Raw genomic sequence first — 22,810 nt, 5'->3', positions numbered from 1 at the left:
GCGACAGTTGAGTTACTGTATACAGCGCCTACTGCCTGGCTGCGTTTAAATGGCACCATCTCTGAAAGCTTTACACTTTCGCGAGGCGATGGCCCTTATCCCCTCTGCTGTTCATCCTCGCGATGGACCCTCTGGTTCGCCATTTTCAAGAGAAGCACCTCCACAGAGGGCTTCAGTTTCGCACTGGACCTCTCCTCGTCTCTCTATACGCTGACGACACGATTTTGTATGTCCGGACGCCTCGGACCAATCTGGAGCCTCTGTTATTGGAAATAGCCCGATTTGGCGAATATTCGGGCCTCAGAATAAATTGGCACAAATCTGTTATTTTTCCGCTTACCCCCTCCACATCACAATGGCCGTGTGCTTTTCCTCTAGCGTGGAACATGGACTCCGTGAGATATCTGGGAATCCATGTCCACCTTGACACAGTGTCCATTGTTCGCTTAAACTACGGACATGCCCTGGATTTCCTGGAGGACCATATGGAACGCTGGCTTCGGCTCCCCTTGTCCATGGCTGGCCGGATTGCCATTATTAAAATGTGCTTCCTCGGTTTTTGTATTTATTTAATAATATCCCGATTCCTCTCACCAAGATTTTTTTCGCAACTTCGTTCCGTGTTGTTGCGTTTAGTATGGGGCGGTAGAAATCCGCGAGTGTCCTGGCGTACCTTGACGCTTCCTTATGAGCGGGGTGGCTTCGGCGTGACCGACTTTTTTCTCTATTATTTAGTTGCACAATGCTCGTATGCATATTCCTGGTTTCACCCGGACGCCAGAATTCTTTATTTGAGGCCTGAGGCTGACCTGGCGCTACCTGTGCCCCATAAATCCATCCTTCCCAGAGGGCTTCCCCGGGACCCTCAAGATATACAAACAGTATCCACCACGTGCTGGGCTTGGGAAAAGCTACGCAGACTACTTCAAATTGAGACATTATACTCTCCTGCCCTTCCGTTGCCTAATCCCCACTGGCTCCCTATCACAGGTGAATCGGTGGTACAGCGCACATTATCCAAATACCAACTGGATACGATCGGGGACCTCTTCCCGGAAGGCCATGTTTTCTCCATGACAGAGGATCAGCGCTTTGCTGACCGAACATTTATGGATTCTTTCACACTGACTAGACTCAGATCCATGCTCCGTGCTGAGTTTCGCACATTCCCACTTCCCCCTGAGGACGCTGCCGTACTCACATTTATAATACAGAGCCAGACAGGATCTCATGTCTCTAAACTATACAAACTATGTCTAGCCTCACTTCCTTCCTCGGACACAGCGGTGCGCGCCGCATGGGAGGGCGATCTGGGTACCCAGATTACTGACGACCAATGGGCGGCGTGCTGTGCGGCCACTAGGGACGTGTCCATTAATAGCAGGCATAAGCTTATACACAAGTTTTTGAGACGGATGTATCACACTCCTGCACTTGCTTATAGGATCGACGCTAGCAGGCCACATTGTTGCCCTAAATGCAGAGCCCCACAGGCAGATTTCGCCCATCTTTCCTGGACGTGCCCGCTTTTGCATGAATACTGGCTTCAGGTGCACCGTGTTTTGGGCGATATATTGGGCCTGGAGTTGCTACCCACTCCTGAAATAGGGTTACTGGACTATGTCGTCAATTTCCCACGTTCTTTCCGCAAAGTGGCGGCCATTGGCTTTCTATTGGCAAAAAGAGAGATAGCACTGCTCTGGTGCGCTAGGCGCGCTCCAAGCGTTCAAGCTTGGATCCGCAGCTTGGCCTACTGCAATGTCAACAGAGTGGAATACTCCGATCAGACTCCGTCTGCTTCCCGACCAGTGGACATATGGGGGCCATATCGCACGTATATTGCGAAACTCACTCAGGAAACAGTCTCAATCGATTAAATCCATTGTACCGGAAGGGGTGGGCTAGATTTGGTTTACAGGACGGCGATGTGGCCGAATTCACCACTATTTTTGTATCAGATACTCTAGCACTGCACAACCAGCAAAAGTTGTTTGTTGTAATCACGGATGGCATAAGTGTTTCATAGGACGACCTGTACTGTGACTGTTTTCCTGTGGAAAGATGCTCCTCCTCAATTGGTGCTCACTGCGAACTGGCCTGATGCAGAATGTAATGATGTTTGCATTTGTCTGACCACCATACTAAACTTGGAACATTTGTTGTACTAATTGATCTGCTCCCTCGTACTCGCAGATATGATTTGTTCTTTGTATACTTTTTTTTTCTGTTTCCAACACATTATTATACTTATGGTTTCACTAAGAGCAACGTTATAAAAATGCAATGTGTCATGTATAACGTCCGAAATCCCTCCGCGCGACTGTTTGTTTACTGGATAATGCTCCAATTGTTGCTTATTGTATATTTGCATGATTCTTAGACATGTAAGAGTGGATTGCTCATTTGCTCAATAAAAAAAAAGTTAACTCTGTTTCCTGGGGACTATAAAGCATAACCCCAATAGAGAGCTGAAGAGTTTGCTTTTGGTCTCCGGAGTTCAGGGGCCCCTAGTAGTTGGCCCAATGGCTGCCTTTGACACGGTCGACCATGATATACTGGCAGACCTTGTCAGGCTGGCAGGCATCCAGGGCACAGCCTTTAGCTGGCTCCGCTCCTCCCTTGAAGATCGCTCCCAGGCAGTCCGCTCAGCCCAGTTCACGGCTCCTAAGTGCAGAACTACTTGTGGGGTTCCGCAAGGATCCTCACTTTCCCCCCCACTTGTTCAACCTTTACCTTCTCCCTCTGATTCAGTCCCTAAAGGAAAGGAACGTGACAATTTTTAATTACGCCGACTACCTACAACTGATGTTTACCGTCGACAATTCACCAAAGCAGTCACCGAATTGCAGGCCACCATGTTGCACATCCACCACTGGATGGACCGTAATCAGCTAAAGCTCAATCCAGGCAAGACGCACTTAGTCCTGATAGGGTTTAGGCACAAGTTCTGGGGCCCACACTATTGGAAGACGGAGCTTGGACCTCCTCCCATGCCCTCCTCCTCTGCCAAAACCCTCAATGACACCTTAAACAATGACATCTCACTAAGAACGCAAGTAGGATCGGTGATCTCCACATGCTTCTTTCAGCTGCGAAAGATCAGCCGATTAATAACACAGAAAGCTCTGACACAGGTCATAATAGCCACAGTGTTGTCGCACTTGGACTATGCAAACTCAGTCTACCTGGGCATGCCACTCTTCCTTACTAAGTGGCTGCAGATGGTTCAGAACCAAGCAGTCCGACTGATCCTCTGGCAACCTAGGTAGAAACCTGCCTCCCCTCTCAAAGAAACTACATTGGCTTCCCATTCCTCAACGCTGCGCCTTTAAAACTGGTTGCTTGATCTTCAAATCTCTTCACGGTCGAAGCCCCAAATTTATAGACGATCTGATACTAAGGTACACTCTTTCACGCAACCTACGCTTAGCTCACCTTCTGTTACAGACCACCCTCAAGTTCAAGTTAAAACGTCAGGGAGGTTGCAGATTCGCCTCTCTTGCTCCAAGACTGTGGAATTCCTTCCCCTTGGAGATCCGGTCATGCACTGACCTACTGAGTTTCAGGAAGACCCTCAAAACTTGGCTGTTTGTACAGGCCCACAAATCTCTCCACTGGACGCAGCTAATCCTTAAACCAGCGCCATGAAACCAATCCGGCGTACAAGCGCTTTACAAATATTTTTTAACATAACATGTAGCCTGAAGCATTTAAAGAATGACTCAGCCATATGTGTTTGTGATGGTTTTGAACATTTGTTGCTTAACTTGTAGCTTTTATTGAAAAACACTGCAATGCATTTGCTTATAATGACTGCATCTGAATATGAATATCGTTCCCATTGGTTTTAATGGCGATACCATGGCGGTATATTGCTAAGCAAAATACATTTTATTAATGTGGATACTACCTGAGAAAGCCTGTAGGCCTGCCTTATTCGTATTAATGCAGTGATCCCTTGACAACGCCAGTAGGACTGACATTATTGAGACACCCGGACAAAACCAGTAGGCCTGCCTTATATATCTTGGTATGAGGATCCTTTGACAACAAGCATTTGCAATGCAATAGGTCTCGTATTAGGAAAGTTTGAGCTATTGGTATTGTAAATGACAATTTTTTTATTTAGGTTTTGTTTTTGAAAATAGCGAAAGTCATTTACCATGCCAATAATTATAACTTTCGCAAACGTGACACCTATAGCATTTGTAATGCAATATGTGTTGTATTTACGTGACTTACATGTATTGATATTAGAAATAACAATGGTTTTTAATTTTTTTAATAATTAATACTTAAATAAAAGTCTGATGCTTGTGGATGTCTGACGCTTGCGGGTGTCTGACGCTCTTGCGGATGTCTGACGCCTGACGCTTGCGGATGTCTGACGCCTGACGCTTGCGGATGTCTGACGCCTGACGCTTGCGGATGTCTGACGCCTGACGCTTGCGGATGTCTGACGCCTGACGCTTGCGGATGTCTGACGCCTGACGCTTGCGGATGTCTGACGCCTGACGCTTGCGGATGTCTGACGCCTGACGCTTGCGGATGTCTGACGCCTGACGCTTGCGGATGTCTGACGCCTGACGCTTGCGGAGGTCTGACGCCTGACGCGTGCGGAGGTCTGACGCGTGCGGAGGTCTGACGCGTGCGGAGGTCTGACGCGTGCGGAGGTCTGACGCGTGCGGAGGTCTGACGCGTGCGGAGGTCTGACGCGTGCGGAGGTCTGACGCGTGCGGAGGTCTGACGCGTGCGGAGGTCTGACGCGTGCGGAGGTCTGACGCGTGCGGAGGTCTGACGCGTGCGGAGGTCTGACGCGTGCGGAGGTCTGACGCGTGCGGAGGTCTGACGCTTGTGGAGGTCTGTTGCGTGTGGAGGTCTGATGCGTGTGGAGGTCTGATGCGTGTGGAGGTCTGATGCGTGTGGAGGTCTGATGCGTGTGGAGGTCTGATGCGTGTGGAGGTCTGATGCGTGTGGAGGTCTGACGCGTGCGGAGGTCTGACGCGTGCGGAGGTCTGACGCGTGCGGAGGTCTGACGCGTGCGGAGGTCTGACGCGTGCGGAGGTCTGACGCGTGCGGAGGTCTGACGCGTGCGGAGGTCTGACCCGTGTGGAGGTCTGACGCGTGCGGAGGTCTGACGCGTGTGGAGGTCTGACGCGTGTGGAGGTCTGACGCTTGTGGAGGTCTGATGCGTGTGGAGGTCTGATGCGTGTGGATGTCTGATGCGTGTGGATGTCTGATGCGTGTGGATGCTCAAATGGATCAAAAGTTACTAAAACAAGTAGAATAAGATGTGTGCAGAGGTAAACACTTGAAATGGTGGCATTTGATTTATTCTGGTGCTAAACTGGTACTAATTGTGTGAAACTTTTTCACAGACAGTAAAAATGTGTTAAAATGATGAAATAGTGAAATATTGCTGCCACAGAATGTTCCGCAGAATTTGCATTTTCTGGCTGTACCATTTAGATAACCCTGCCACTTAATGTGTTACCTCATAACTGCATAATCCCAGCACATCTGAATTGTGCCAGTACCATGGAGCACTGTTAATTGCAAAGGGAAGAACCACATAATGGCTGAGACACTTTCAGATAAACCAGTTGAAGTAAAATGTTCTCGCTTCATTGTTGCCGGGTGCCACGCGCCTCAAGGTAATTTGGTTCTGGGTACGAGTGGCATATATCAACCAATCAAACAAGTTTCCAAATTTGGACTGTTTAAAGGGGCAACTACTGCAAGTCTCCCCACTGCACCTCACCGACCCAGGGAGCCATAATTGCAAGGTACCCCCTCCCCACTAATATCCATAAGCAAATTGGGTCTTTTAGGTTGATTGCCCTTACCACCCCCCTCATTTACCTGTCCTACAGGTATCAAAAAGCCCAACAGTTCTGTAAAGGCAGCCACTGGGGCTTGAAAGTTTATGGACTGCACATTTTAGCCAGGAGTCCAACATAACCAGTCAAAACCTGTATTTTTTTCAATCCTAAATGGTGGACAAGCCCAGAGACCTGAGGTTACCACTTGTAGGATTCACTCATTTATTTTTTTTAGTCACAGCAACACACGCACTTGCGTACATGCAGACACACCACCCAGGAGCACCTGGGGTCTCTGAGAAAATATGTAAGGACATTCATATTCTGTTAACACCTTTCTGAGGATGTTATGGTCAGGCATGTCTGAGGACATCTTAGGGTCAGACATATGAAAGAACATACATATGTTCATACACACAAATTGACACATTCCACTTGTAGGGTGCTGAATTTGTGACAAATGAGGGATTGTGAGCGCATCCTGAGATGTATGACTTAAGCCTGAAATAAGATTACAGCTGTCCCATTTTCACACAATGATATGCCACTACTAGTTTTGTCTGCTTCTTACAACTCTTTACTTTGATGAATTACGATTTTAAGCACAGTGATACAGAGCCAGTTGACCAGGATCACACAATTGAGGCAGTTCCTCAGAAGATTACCTCTGCAGCAAACGACTGACCGACACAACGTAGATCTTGTTGCAGTGATAAACAGAGAGCTTAACAGACATGTTCTTGTATATCTGGCACAGCGCAGTGCTGTGAATTAGAGCACACAACACGGAGGGGTGTATGTGTGATTGGGACAGTAAAAAATACAAGTGCTTTTAAATTACATATTTGCATGAAACATAAAATGGTATCACTGCGGAGGGTAACAACAAACCTCTATTATTCAGCGCCAAGAAACCCCAGAGGTGAACGTGCACTTCACAAACATGCATGTTACATTCACGTTTACATGCACGGGCAAATTAGGCGATCTGCCAAAAATGTAAAAATTGGTGTTGAACGACGATAGACAGGAGTTAAACCCGCATCTCCCAGTCCCACCACTTTCCTGCCCCTCAAGCAAGCCTCTTTCTGTTGCAGTAGCGCCCCCCGAAGATACCTAACGTGCAATGCACACAGATTGAGACTGCCACATATCGGAAATGTAAGATTATAAAGGGACCTCAGAGCTGAATGGAAGATTGTACATGGCGTGCAAGCCTTCTATTTCACTAGACAGCGGTGTAAGCGCCTCTCTGTCATCAACAAACACCCCCGCCCCCCAACAATCCTCTTTCCAATCAAAGAAACCTAACAGACTCTGTGAAGTCTGAGTGACTCAGGCACGCATCACAGCATCATGGGCCGTGAGAGACAGAACGCAGGGGTAAGATCTGCACGGAGCAGAGGCAGGGGAGAGGGGTGACAGGGCAGCGTGTGACAGATGAGGGGCCCGCTAGCAGCGTAAGGCAGATGGAAAAGGAAGGAGAGAGGGGTGGAATAAAAAGGAAAAGAAACAAGCAGCAATATCGAGAGGTGGTGGGGGGTTAAGGGGTAGGGAGAGACGGCTGGGCAGGCTGCGATGGGCTGGTGGGAGGAGAAATGCGAGTGAGTCAGGGAGGGGGTGGGCAGGCTGATTAGCTGCGGAGCGGATCTCTTTGAAGGAAAGCAATTAGGGGGGAGGTGGGAGGGAGGTTGATAGGCAGAAGGCTCGGGCAGATGTCAGATTAGAGAGAGGGGGTGGGCTGCCTGCAACTCGAGCGACCATATGGAGAGGGAGGGGGGCGGGCTGCCTGCTGGGAGAAGCTTGTGTGCCTTTGATGATAGAATGCAAGCTCGTGCACGAGGAGCTTGTGGTCACGTGATTTCACGTGAACTTTCGAAAATCCTCATCGTAAAAAGTCAGTTTTGTGGATGGGCGACATTAGGTCTCTCTATGAGACCTAAAAATAGTAAGCCTGCCTTATAAATAATGACAGCCCTGGTATTGTGGGGGGGAAAGGGAGGTATTGTGATTATGGGGTTCAAGACCCACTAGGAGTGTAATGCAAAAGGAGGGTGTTACCAAAGTTATTTCTATCTACCTGATGTGTATATTTGTAATTAAATCTGCAGAGGGTGTGTAATAAAAAGTATTTTCCTTTTTTTTTTTAAAGGAAAACTGACGGGACAATAAATACGTTGTTACATGTCAGCAAACTGGGATTGCTAGTCCACACCATCTACCCTGAGTAAGCCTTGGACTGCTCTGCTTTACTACACTGAGAGAATCATGTACTAAAATGGAGTATTTGGTTCCAGTCATAAGACAACTGAGTAGCTTTTACTTGTGAATGACGCATATACTCCTCAACTAATAACCCATTTTTTTTACAACTGGTATATGAAAATAAGTTTCCTGTAAATCCAACCACATCATCCAGTTTCCCTGGTTCAGAGCAGACAGGATCTGGGCAGCGTAAGCATTTTGAATTTGGCATTCGGGATAGTTTTCAGTGGGAACATTGCTCCCTGCACAGTGCTTAACCGTCTTGAATGTAATCTGAAACCTGAAGAACTGGGAGCAGGGCTCTGGATCCTCATCTGAAAGTGTGGAAAGTAAGGAGACATAACCGTCTCTTGCATAAGGCCATTCATTTGTGCCAACGTATTGTCCTCCTGTGCGTCATCGCAAAGCATGGTAGGGAGGGGGTAGCTTTCTTCACAAACTATATACTAATGTGATAATTTGGTCATATTTAAATGTAAATAAAATGTATTGCCCCACCAAAAATTAAGGAACGGACATCAGTGCGCAGGAATGGCACCTATATGCGGCTCTATGCCATCACTTCTGAGGTCGTATGAAGCCAAAGAAGGGCTACACCACGCCATCAAGCAGTGCTTGGGAGAACTCCAATGAAAAACTCTTTGGATCCAGTCTGGAGCCTGCGGAAAATTATATTTGCAGTTAAAAGCATCCATCAGAACTAATAGAACAAATTGCATTTCACTTTTTGCTGTTGAAGGTACATTGCAAATATAGTATTCTATAATGTATAACTAATACAATGCCATACCTAAATTCACACATGTAACACCAGTCAAACTGTAGTACTCCACAGCAACCACGTTTGCTTCTCAGATTAAAAAACAGCAGAACAGAGTTCCAAACAAAAAAGTCTCTAACGGTGCAAACAAAGTCACCAGAACAAAACATGAACCTTACTTTCTATCAAAATCCTCATTTCCATAATTAACAGGACGAACTAAAAGAAGGAAAGGCAGCTTCATATTATCTAAGCAAATTTAACAAAAACACCCACTCCCTTTTAGGTCGAGCCTGGTTAGCGTGTGCGCTGCTCTGCGGCATGCTGTATTAGAGTATGGAATAGAAGCCAGCCCCACCCATTCTCCACCCATATTTGTCATTGACTTGTGTCATTGTCCTTCGTAAAGGCTGGTTTCTGATTCATTATTAGGCTCGTTAGTCCCTCCTCAGTGCCGCTTTGTCTTTATTTGTAACCTACCATGAGGACTGGTCCTTTTACTTCGGTTGTTATAAGGTACGTCTTTTTTAGTCAGTAAGCACTATTTTGTTTAATGAGTTTCTCCTAATGCAGGCACGACATGCTTTCCTGCAACATTCAGCGCACCATGCGCGCTATCACTTTCCAAGCAGCCCGGGACAATGGCAGCGGCTTCTTTTAATAGGTCTTGCATTTACAAGTTTGAGCTTTTGGCATTGTAAATGACAATGCCTTTTATTTATGTGTTAATTGACAAAACAGATAAATAAAAGGTTTTGTCATTTACAATGCCAATAGCTTAAACTCTCGCAAATGCGAGACATATTGCGTGCTAAATGCTTTCTGCAAGTGCTGGAATGCACTCTGTCTACTATGTAAGGACAAACACAGGTTTTGTTATGACTTAAAACCCATTGATGTTTAGAGAAAACAAACTGATGGACTCCTGCTTTGCTTAAATACATCCTGTAAAACTGTGCTCGGAAGATCGTAACTAATACATGTAGATTTCCTTTACCTTCATGGACACTGCATGACCTAAAAAGACGATACAGCGGCAATGGGCTGCTTTTGCAGAATTCCTCTAAATTATAAGCAGCTTGGGTTTTTCCTATAAGCGCCCAAGAGTCAATGAGAGGAAAAGAGGGCAGAGAGTGCTAACCCCACCTCCCCATCCACAGACAACCAAAAATTATCTTCTGCGTTGCTTTGTTCTAATAAATCACGAATAAGGAATTTAAAGTAGATGTATGGGTGAGTGGAAAGTGATCTATCGTATACCATATATTTTAACACAATTGGTTTTCATGGTTACCTTGTACAAATGTGAGATGAAGATGATGATCAGTTAGTTATATAAGCATATTTTGTCGAGTACATTATTTTTGAGAAAAATGCCATTGGCAATACTGATGTGGCTGATAAAACTTCGGTACTCCGTCCAAGGAACTTACTCTACTACTTCCACACAATTCCTAAGTCCACCAGATCGAAGGTCATTGGTGCAGAGTGGTGATAGGTTAAGCCAAAATCGGGCACCGTGCAAGTGTGAAGCTATATCCAGTGCTTTAAATGGAAAAAAATAAGTGCAGGTACCCACCAAAAGGAGCAGTGGGTGGAGTTAAGGGCGGTGCTAAGGTGGGACAAGGGGCGGAGCTAGCTTTTTGACTTTGCCAAGGTTCTATGCACAAAATCTGCATGCATTGTAAGAATGTCGGTTCCATCTGTCCATTAGTTATCTTACTAATAATTATATATATGGCACTTACTTATAAGTGCTTATTACTACCCAAAGTAGGCTTTTTTAGCATCCTTAAAATAAGAAAATATTGAGGAAATAACAGCGAGGTTCTAAATATATACCTTCTTGTTTGCAGGCAGGTCCTTGCTGCAGGGTCATAACTCACTAAGCTATTTTACCAGGATCTTAACTTTTGACCTGCAGGTAACACAAGGCTCTATGCAACAAAAACAGTAATGTTTTGATTTGTTCTGCATTCCGTCTATCAATTGGGTGTATTTTGCTCAGTTTGTACAGCACACACTATTGGTGGTAGTTATTTGTCAAGATAACCATAAAGGAAATGTGACGTATGCTGTGAAGAAAGGCGCAGCAAGATACTACTAAAGAGTCTTTAGAACTATAGCTCAAGGGCAGTGCGCGCGCCTACTGTAGCTCTTTGTAACCTGAATGGTCTGAAGCAGACTCTGCCTTTCATCCTTCTCAAGTCAATAAAATGAGAACACTTGAGGTTGGTAATTGTTACTCCTGTTTTGAGAGCGCTGAGATACCCGGGATATTTTTTACAGTTTGAAGGAAAAGACAAAAAGTAAAAGGGAAGAAATAAAGATTAGTAAATAATAAGGGGGAGAAAGGGAGATTGTGGGAAGGAAAAGTGTAAGGAAGATAGCAGGGAGGGGAAAAAGGTGAAAAGAAAGAGTTAGGCATTGTGAAAAGAAGGAAGAAATGTGAAAAACGACAATGAAAGAATGGTAAAATGTTGGATAGATTAAATTGTGAAAGAGTTAATGGAGAGGTGAAATGATCTATGTCTGAAAGGAAGGGTAGGTGGATTGCGGAAAGTATGGGTAAAAGGAAGGGTTTATGGAAGGCTTAAAGTCTGGTTGGATGGATGGATAGATAGAACGATGATCAGAAGGGTTTAAGGATGGAGAGAGTGATACATGAATGTATTGATGGATGGATGTGTTTATGTATTGGTGCACAAATGAACAGTTGAATGGGAGGAGGATAAAATGAGAGCCTGTTGATGGATGGTTTGATAGAATGTGAAAATATGGAGGGACAGCTAAACTGAAGGAAGAATGGAAAGGTGAAATGAGCTCCTCTAATGAGATATGAGCAGCACACTCCACACACATTGCTATTAAAGGTATAATTTAAATCTGAACGTATTTTAATTTACTGAGTACTCTCGTGGACTTACAAAACGTAATATTAGCATCTTTTTGTCTTTAAAAAAAACAATTGAGCGCATGACCGATAAAGTGAAACAGATTGCAATGAAGCACTTACAAAGCCAATAGTTTTTTTGGGTGTTTTTTTACGTTCACATTCCCAGAGACACTCAACTTCCATGTAACCTCTTCATGACAAACCTCCCACATGCTGGATTTTAAAAGTCGACAGATGTCACCGCCGTTGTCATATTTTTGCGGTGACAAAAGTGATGCGTCAACGCCGTCTCCTCATCCTGCTTAAACACCCCCCAAATGCTCCGCAGGATCTTCAGGTGGATCCCCACCGAGACGAGAAGAACAGTCACCCAGGCCCTCATCATCAGCAGGCTGGACTACGGAAACGCCCTCTAAGAAGAAACACAGCCAAGCTCCTGAGACGGTTGCAACGCGTCCAGAACACCTCGGCAAGTCTGATCCTCAACATCCCTCGCCGCAACCACATCACACCCCACCTGAGAGACCTGCACTGGCTCCCCGTCAACCAGAGGATAACCTTCAAACTCCTCATCCACGCACACAAAGCTCTTCACAAGACCGGCCCCGCATACCTCAACAGATGACTCAACTTCTACTCCCCACCCACCAGCTCCGCTCTGCCAGCCTCGCCCCTGTCCCCCACATCCGGAAAACGATCGCCGGCGGCAGATCCTTCTCCCACCTCGCCGCCAAGACCTGGAACACACTCCCCACCAACCTATGGCAGACCCAAGACCTTCAGGCCTTCAGAAGACTCCTCAAGACCTGGCTCTTCGATCACTAGCAACACCCCCCTGCCCTTCCTACCCTCCTCCAGCGCCTTGAGACCTTCACGGGTATGTTGCGCGCTCTACAAATGTCTTGATTGATTGATTGTGTGAGATAGTGTGAGTCCGCGCCAACGGAAGCGGAGGAGGAATAGCCATCGTCCACAAGTCCACCCTCTAGGTCGCCACCCATGCAGACACCCTCAACACCGCCGCACACCTACACTTCCGGATCCACACTGACGCCAACACCACCCTCAGAGGAACCCTCATCTACAGACCCCCCGGACCCCGGCCACAGTTCAGCGACTCCATCGCCGACCTCGTAAGCACCCACGCACTCGCCTCCACGGACTACATCCTCCTTGGGGACCTGAACTTCCACCTCGAAAACAACGACACAAACTCCGCCTCCCTGATCAACAACCTCGCCAATCTCGGCCTCAGACAACTCGTCACCGCACTCACCCACGCCGCCGGCCAAACGCTGGACTCCGTTTTCTCACCCACGTCACCTTCGACCACACCACCGAACTCCACTGGACCGACCACGGCTGCACCCATTTCACCTTCACAAAACCAACCACGCACCACCGCACCAAACAGCTGCCCCGCCATGCTGGAGCAAAGTCACCGAAGACAAGTTGACCACCACCCTCGCCCAGAACCCCACCAATCCAGACGCCGCAGCACGCAACCTCAGACAGTGGATCGATGACTGCGCCAACATGCTCGCCACTCTCAAGAAACCCTCCAACAGCCAAGCCAGCAAGAAAGCCACCTGGTTCACCGACGAGCTCCAGACCTCCAAACGCGCGTGCCGGAAACTGGAGAAATTATGGCTCCATGAACGCACACTGGACAACCACGCAGCCCACAAGGACGCCATCCGCAGACATCACCACCTCATCAGATCAGCCAAGAGATCCTCCTTCAAAGACCGCCTGGATAACAACGCACCCAACAGCAAAGAGCTCTTCAGCATCGTAAAGGTACTCTCCAACCCCAGCGCCAACGACATCCCGCCCTCACAAGAACTGTGCGACTCACTAGCCATCTTCTTCCACCGCAAGATCGCTGACATCCACAACAGCTTCAACACCACGACAGCCCCGTCTACGCCAGACTCCACCTCCCCTTGGAACACCACTAGCGCCAACCGCCTGACCACCTGGTCCAACGTCAACGCCGACGAAACACGCAAGGTCATGAACTCCATCCACTCAGGATCCCCGTCGGACCCCTGCCCACACCACGTATTCAACAAAGCAGGCGCAGCCATCGCACCCCAACTACGGAAGGTCATCAACATCTCCTTCGAAACAGCGACATTCCCGGAAAGCTGAAAGCACACCGAAATCAACGCCCTCCTCAAGAAGCCCAAAGCGGACCCCAAGGACCTCAAGAACTTCTGTCCCATGTCCCTGCTCCCGTTCCCGGCAAAGGTCATCAAGAAAATCGTCAACATGCAAATTGCCCGCCACCAGAAAGACATCATCATCCTGGACCCGTCCCAGTCCGGATTCAGACGAAACCACAGCCCCGAGACAGCCCTCATCGCCGCCACAGACGACATCAGGCGCCAACTAGACAACGGCAAAACATCAGCCCTCATCCTCCTGGACCAGTCAGCTGCCTTCGACACGACCTGCCATCGCACTCTAAAGACACGCCTCCTAGATGCTGGAATCCAAGAGAAGGCCCTTGACTGGACCACGTCCTTCCTCTCCGGCAGAACCCAGAGCGTCCTCCTCCCACCCTTCCGATCCAAAGTCACAGACATCATCTGCGGCGTCCCCCAGGGCTCACCCCGACGCTGTTAAACGTCTACATGGCCACCCTTGCACAAGTATCCCGCCATCACGACCTCAACATCATCTCCTACGCCGACGACACCCAGCTCATCCTCACCCTCACCAAGGACCCACACACCGCCAAAACCAACCTCCACGAGGGAATGAAGGCCGTCGCCGACTGGATGAGGAGCAGCCGTCTGAAGCTGAACTCGGACAAGATGGAGGTCCTCATCCTCGGACCCACACCCTCAGCCTGGGACGACTCCTGGTGGCCGACCACACTGGGAACAACACCAACACCCACCGACCATGCACACAACCTAGGATTCATCCTCGACTCCTCCCTCTCCATGTCTAAGCAGATCAACGCCGTCTCCTCCTCTTGCTACAACACCCTCCGCATGCTCCGCAGGATCTACAAATGGATCCCGACCGAAACAAGAAGAGTGCGGTGACACAGGCCCTCGTCAGCAGCAGACTGAACTACGGCAACGCACTCTATGCAGGAATCCCAGCCAAACACTTACGACGACTACAACGCATCCAAAACACCTCCTCCCGACTGATCGTCAACATCACCCGCCGCAGCCACATCACCCCCCACTTGAGACCTACACTGGCTCCCAGTCAACAAGAGGATTACCTTCAAGCTCCTCACCCACACACACAAAGCACTCCACAATGCCGGACCAGCCTACCTGAACAGCATACTCAGCTTCTACACCCCCACCGCCAGCTCCGCTCCACAGCCTCGCCCTGGCCGCTGTCCCCCGCATCCAACGAACGACCTCCGGCGGCAGATCCTTCTCCTACCTCGCCGCTAAAACCTGGAACACCCTCCCTACCCACCTACGGCAGACCCAAGACCTACTCGCCTTCAGAAGATCCTCAAGACCTGGCTCTTCGAGCAGTAGCGGCAACGCCCCTCCCCCCCCCCTCAGCGCCTTGAGACCCTCACGGGTAAGTAGCACGCTTTACAAGTACTCTGATTGATTGATTGATTGGTACATTATTATTCAACTTGAATGGGGTGTACCCTGCTTGGAACACAAACTGCGGGGTGGGTAAGCGGTTTGATACTGAAGGATTGCCAGGCAGGTTCCTTTCACCCAGTCAGGGTTCAGATAGCAGGAACCCCGGTATCATCTGTGCGGGGTGGGGAACATTCGCCAGATCCCAGGATGTCTACCGCATGCCTGCCTTTTGTTTCCCATCACACGCCTCTGGGCAGTCAGTAATTAGCAGGAAGCCGCATCGCAGCCTGTGATTACCAGTCCCAGTGATGGCAGCCAACCCGGCCATCCCTGCCAGGCTTTATAGGCCCTTGAAACTTGTTAAATATCCACGTTAGGTATGCCTATGTTCTTACGGTGGCGATTATATATTTTTTTCTAGAGACCTTGTGGACCTTGTTTAGGAACGAGATTGAGATGCGAATGAAAACGCACCTAAGCCAGCTTTGTAGAAGGTAGGAGACCCAGATGGAGTTGCATGAGATTATATATTGGGGACCCTAGCAAGATTTGGTTTTCAATAGGACAGCTAGTTGTTCGTGCATATTTTTCACAGGCTTGTGCACATTGCCTTACAGAAGTAGTTGGTGTAAGTGGCATGACCCAGGGTCCTTTGGGGCATGTGTCTTGTACGTAGTGGTTTTGGCAGTAAGTTTCACTAGTTTTGACTTTCCTTCACCATGTGGGTGGTTTTGGTGTTCCACTATATGCATGTAGAATTGGTGATTTTGTCACTTTCTGACTTTGTCTTGTGAGTCACTTTGGGTGTGGTTAGGAAAAATCTGGTTTCACGTTTCTTTCCTTCTCCCTGTTGTCTTTCTGATACATCATAAACCCATGTTACCTTTGTTGCACGGTTGGTGCAGGATATGGATCGTGAGTGGAAAGGGGGAAAGAGGGCACAGAGTATACGACTGGATTTCTAAATCTAGACTTTTATATTGTATTACATGTACCTATAGGTTCTTTATCGCCCAGTCCTGAAGAGGCCAGATTTACCGGAAGGCCGAAACGCGACCGCATCGACACTATCCATATGGAGGAGTCCTTGTTTTGAATTGATCTTGGAAATGAATGCCTTGTGACACACTTTTTGATTTAGGTTCTGTAAATTTGTGCATTGAACCAGTGGTGTCCGACTACCTCCTAGTGCACCCCCTAGAGTTAATAGGAGGACACTCAGCTTTTGAGGCAATATTTTTTAGGGTGAAAAAGTACAAGTTTCTTGCTTTTTGTCATTTTTTTGATTTTTGTCAAAAGTGTTTATGTTGATGATTGTTTGTATACATTGTATATAGGTGTGTATATATTTGTATATGGTGCATAAAGTGCTTGTAAAACATTGAGTTTGTTTGAAGAAAAAAAGAAAATAAGAAGCGAGATAAATATAATTTGGTTTCATTACAAAAAATAAAATGTGTAATCATGTCCCCTTGTGTGAGTGATGGTATATAGCATGTTTGATTAATTTAGTTTTGGACTTGGGTCATAGAAATAGGCGAATTGATGGTCTCCTATTTTGAGAAAACAGTATAGATCTGTTCCTCCTTTTTCCATTTTTTTGTTCCAGGCTTTATAGCCCTGCATTGTCCTGGACCAATACAGCGGGCACTAAAAATCAGCAATGGCCGAGACTCTTATGCCTTCTTTGCCTGTCCTTTCTCCAGCTAATACCATTCTATGCACCGGCGACAACTGTTTGTTCTGGGCATTGACACCTCGCCTGGGAATGTCCTTCTAACACAATCTCTGTGCTCTGTGGGGGTGTCTCTCCCCCAGAGCACTCCTGCAGCGAAGCCAAGCATCTTTACTTTTAAAGCCTTAACTGCCTTTATGGTGGCTGTCGGAATATCCATTTTGCCAGTTGGGAATGGTTTATATGGGCTCAGACAGCTGGTTTATTTATTTTTTAATCCGGTGAAGTGCAATGCATACAGTTACAGTTGATTCGTGGTTCATTGTGTAATTTAGGGATTGCTGAACAGTTGGTGTTTTTTTTTACATGTAGAAATTAAATTTTTCCTCCAATGGTCATTTATAGACTAATGCACATTCCGCAACTGGATTCAGAAAAAACACTAGTAACTGGTCATCTGGAAATGCCTCAATTGCTGGCCTATCTAGTTAACTCGCACTTTGGTAAATGGACCATCAAGGGAAATGTGTTTCAAACTGAGCTTACATCCCCACCATGCATTAAACAATGGGAATCCTAGGAACTTGTTACTGGTTTTTAAAGAGGCATGCGCGAAGTTGGTGGCCCCATTAAAGAAAAGCTGCCATCCCATGTTTAACGGCTCCTTGTGGCTTTCTACCAGTGACAGACGTGCGGCCATGCCCTCGCCCCCGGCAACAGTTTCCAACAAGCAGTGGAAGCTGGAAATCAATTAGTAACAGGACACTAGTTTAAGCAGGGCAGGCAATAAATTCCTTTAGCAGATAACAAGCAAAAGCGAAGCAAAAGCACATGACCAAGGAGGAATGCATCTGCCAGTCTGCTCGCTCTCGAGACCCCTAGGCCATGGGAATGAACATTTTAAGAAGAGGTGGGACATGCACCCGCCTTAGGCCAATTGCATGCTTTCATTTCTTGAAAGCCACATGCAAAGGCCAATTGATGTGACAACCACATGCCCTAGCTTTCTGAAAGCTTTCTGAATGTCTGGAGTGATACCAAGAGGCCATCTCCTAGAGCAGCGCATTCGTGCTGCGCTCTAGGCGAGACCTAAAAAGCACAAACAGAGAAGGATACAAAGGAGAATTCCATACCAAAGGACTACATGACAGAATAATGCACAGCATATGAATCCAGAAAAGATGCACACTGAGAAACAGTAAGTTGCTACAATGGAATTTTTTGTATCTGTTTGTCCGTAATGAACAAATTCCTCGTTTATATTCGAGCAATTAGTGTGGTTCACCTATTGCACTTTGGACCAAAATATGTTCTGACCTTTCCATTGGTATTAAACATTTCTACAAATTCCAACATATTTGTATCCATGTATGGTTCTTCCAATATCACACTGTTCCGCATCCGCTTTAATCACTTCCCAATTATCCTTTACTGTTTGCTCAATTTTAGAACTCTGTAGAGTAAAAAGTTATATACAAATTTTGTTATCAGTTAGCCATGGTTTTTAGTTGCAACACAGATTGTCTCTTTCTGATCTCAGCAGTAGTTTTCAATGCTTGGATTCTTTTCTCCGTATAGCCTTTTTCTCTGAACATCTGGCACATTCTCTCATTATAAACTCAATCACATTTGAGACTATTTTCTTCATTTAGAATAACTAGAAAAGGATAGATTGTTTAATAAAGAAGTTGAACAAAAACTGCTTCATAACAACAGATTGGTCAGTTAGTCATCATGCCAAATATTTTTGCATGCCATGGTTTATCTTGGAAACGGTTTTTAAAATCCAGCAATTTTACTTTCGAAGTTCTTACAGTGTACTTTATTCTATCATATCCGCATGTGCAAACAATCAATATTCCCTTTAAGACTTATTTTGTTCCAACTATGAGCAAATATAAACCAATAATGAAACTCGGTTATATTTTCAGACCCAATTTCCATCTTGGCTCATGCAACATACATTCATTTTCAAACTGAAACCTAAAGCTATCTGCATGTGCTGGGGCAGTTCGTAAGACAATGTAAATATCCATCTACTGTATGAAATACCTTTCTTGAGATTGAAAACCATTGCAATGAAGTGCAGTGATATCAGGATGGTACCATTCACACACACCAGAGATTCAATGCTCTGGAAGAATGATGGCTACAGCAGTACCACGTAAGCAGAGCAATAACATCTTCTTTTGGTCCTCTAGTTGGTGGCCTCAAGAAATGGGCACTTTGCCAACCGCGGTCAGGTAAGTGAGGAACTTAGATTCTTTTTTATGACAGGCTGACTTTTGATAAACAAATGACTGTTGTGACATCATCAGCCTTCTACATTTACTCTTACAAAACTGTTGCCCTTCATTCCCAAGATGCAGCAGAAGACTGTTGTCATTGCCATTGTACAATCCAAATTAGTTTATAGCAATACCCTTTACGCCAACATACAGTAAACTCTTCTAAATAAACTGCAGATTCAGCAGAATGCTACAGCTACTGCTAGGAATCCATAGTCATCAGTCAGCCTCACAGGCCTTAACTGACTTACACTGGTTGCCCATTTGGTGATTCATTAAATTCAAAGCTGTCTGCATTGCTTTTGAAGCACTACACAAATCCGTTCCAGACTATCTTAAATGATATTTTTCCTGTTATATTCCATTCAGGTCATTATGTTGGCCAATGCCCATAAACGTAACTGTTTCCAAGCTCAGATGATTCCAATGGGGAGGCAGAAGCTTTGTAATCTGTACTGCCAAACTTTGGAACACACTCCTCCTTAGTCTGAAAAAAATGACAGATCTTCCCCAGTTTAGGAAAGATATAAAAACATGGCTGTTCAGCCAATAGATTATCCATTTTTCATCGCTTTCCTTTTCTTCTGATAGCAAAAAATGTATTTCACCCTCACGTCCTCATGTAGTGGCAGTACCAAGATGCTTCTGGGCATTCAAACACTTTATAAAAATACATTTAATTTCATTTCAGAGAACACCCAGCCCCTGAAGCGTTGAATTAATGGTTGAACAAGCATCCCCTTAAGCCATGAAAGAAAGCAGCTTCTTCAGCTTTCCAGCAAATCCCCTGGTGTTCCACCCACTATTTTGTGCTATCTTCACTTTCAACCCAACCTAAAAGTTGATGGGAGGAATGCTTGCAATTAGTCTAGCCACTGGCAATGTTTGGGGTAGCATTCTAACCCATCGTTCTTTTGCCCGCCATGTCACCTCAGTTTGGACCCGCGCACATGCCAGTCAGTCTTTACGCTGCTCCACTCAAGAGTAGTCCAGCTCAAACTGCCAGACCAGGGTCCTCCTTGAACAAAAACACAAGCAACGCAAGAATGTTTCGACCTTATTGGGGCTACTCAGTCAGATGTAGCCTGCTTCCAGTAGCACAGCAAGAACAGGACCCCGCCTGGGTATACCCTGCCATTTAGGGAGGTACATTAAAATACAGCACGATGGACTGGGATGCTGCCCAGATCATTTACCAGTGGCTGAGGTTAATTCAAGCATTCCATCTATCACTTTTTTGTATACTTCAATGCAGTGCCGTGAGACTGGTATGCCTGGAGGTTGGTCCTGTGCACTCTGTGCCACTGGAACCAAGCTATACGAGACTGATGTACCCTAATAAGGGCAAAACCGGAGTTGCTTGTGTTCTGGGTTCAGAGAGGACCTTGCCTGGCAGCTCGGGTGGACTGTTACTATTGAAGCAGGGTCAGGACTGATTTGCATGTGACTGACTCAAAAAATGAGGTGGCATGGTGTACAAAATAACGATAGATTGGATGCAGCCCAAGTAATTACCAGTGGCTGAGATTCATTCAAGCATTCTCTTTATCACTTTTTTATATACTTCACTTTCCATTGAATCATAGGTATTTGCCAGTTGATTAGATTTACTCTAAGCCTTTGCGATTTGTCAACTATACATATTTGCTGTACTCAGGCATCAAACATGTGTGAGGTATTCACCAAATGCAGTTAATGCCTCCTATTCGTAGTTCTCACAGGTTAAAAGTGAAGGCATAACATACACATTTGGAATTTCTCACATCGAAGTCCATGTTTTGCCTCCTGATACATTTTGGGGGTTGACCTGCCAAAATCCATCAAGGGTAATGCAGTTAGGGGTGTGGTCATCGCACAACCCATCATTCTAATCCTGTACATACCCATATTTGTACAGGAATCAGAATTTTCATCCACACTCTAAAGTAAGTCCCATGTGTTCTCAAGTTCAGATATTTTATATCATTCAATTGCACCAAGGACAAAATATATTCTATCATTAAAGGAAAAACATATGGCAATTCATAAGGACAACATCTAATCAACTAGGCAATGTCTATCTTGAGAGTCATAGCTCCTCCACATACTCAACACTGGTAATAGTGTGACAAAATAAACTATGAGAACATGAGGTACTGAATTACTTTCTAGCCCAGTCACGATGTGGCAGTTTTCCAGCTGGAATCAAAATGAGTGTGGACATAAATATCTTAACAATGCCAATGATCCAAAGAAAGAAGAGGAACAATTACTGACCTGCTCTTGCAGCGACAAGATGAGTTACCCGTTTGGGATCTCCTGGTTTTAAATTGAGGCTTTTACTGATTTTGGCTCCAAGTGCCCTTGCATGGTAATGCTCTCGCGTTCTTTCAATAGGAAAATTTGTAGGATGAAGTCCACTGAAAGTTATAACAACATCTTCCAGCACTTTCCCTTTAAGTTCTGGAACTATTTTGCGTATGTCTGGAATATCTTGAATCTCTTTTTTCAAGAACTTCTCATATTTGGTATAGTAATCATTGTGTACCCTAACAAGGATTTCCTCAAGGTATATTAAGTGGTCATCGTGGTCATTATCTTCTTCCTCATCATCATCCTCTTCCTCCATGCTCTGGTCTAAAAACTCGCCTGCTGTAATCCCAGACTGTTCACTGTTCTGAGATTCTGTTTCAGCTTCTTTCTTGTCAGCACACCCATTACCAAGGTCACAGAGGCCATCGTGCTCACTTGCATCTGAAACTTTTTGCTCTGCCAATGCCTTGTCATGTTGTTTAAGGACAGGAGTGATTAAGTGCTCCTCAGTGTGGTTTTCTCCCACCTGCTTTTCCATCACAACCTCAGGTTTACATTCCTGTTCAGCAACATCCTTGACTTGATCCTTCGACCTTTTCCAGCTTCTCTTTTCTTCACTTTCACTGTCTGAAGCTGATGAAGGAGAAGGGGATTTTCTGATATCCCCTTCACTTTCACTGTCACTAGATAACTCTAAATCATTAGCCATGGTGTCCTTGGACGGTTGCTTCTCTGCTGCAGGTCGCAAATCATTGGCTAAAGTGTTCTTGGTAGGCAGTTTATCATCTATTGCCATGCTTTCCGGTGGTAAAGCACTCTGAGAATCTGCTGCACTTACCACGTCCTTTGTGCTGGCAGTATTTATAATGTGTTCAGCAGGCTCCTTCAAGGAGTCTATTGAGTTATCTGTAGGACCAGAGTTCGACTCCCCTTTAGGAGATTCACTGCTCACAACATTGCTCCCATTCAGCTCTTTCCTATGTATCCCTAGGCCATTTCTCTGCTCTTCTACAGGAATCTTCTTTGATTCTTCGGAGTCCTGTGACTGGGGTGTGGCTTGATCCAACGTTTCTGTTTTTTTACTATGATTGACTGAATGAACAAAAAAAGAAAACAGTTTTAAAATGTTGTTAACACACTGTTTGTGCATTACTATTGCAGTGTCACACAAACTGCATAAAAACGATTTAGTAAAGCCAATAAAATGACCACTGATAATTATGATTTTCCCAAC

General features: G+C 45.9%; 1 protein-coding gene across 1 annotated transcript in view; it reads right to left on the bottom strand.

Annotated features, from left to right (window-relative positions):
* CTDP1 (CTD phosphatase subunit 1) overlaps positions 1-22,810 on the bottom strand; it is an 826,403-nt gene that overhangs the window by 615,623 nt on the left and 187,970 nt on the right. Inside the window, exon 8 of the mRNA XM_078687575.1 lies at positions 21,541-22,668. Coding sequence (XP_078543701.1) covers positions 21,541-22,668 — 1,128 coding nt within the window. The remainder of the gene's footprint in view (positions 1-21,540; positions 22,669-22,810) is intronic.

Source organism: Lissotriton helveticus, chromosome 4_1 (genome assembly GCF_964261635.1).
Source record: "Lissotriton helveticus chromosome 4_1, aLisHel1.1, whole genome shotgun sequence".
Classification (NCBI taxonomy): Eukaryota; Metazoa; Chordata; class Amphibia; order Caudata; family Salamandridae; genus Lissotriton; species Lissotriton helveticus.
Note: the sequence above shows the minus strand (reverse complement) of the source record. Positions and strands in the feature narration are given on the sequence as shown.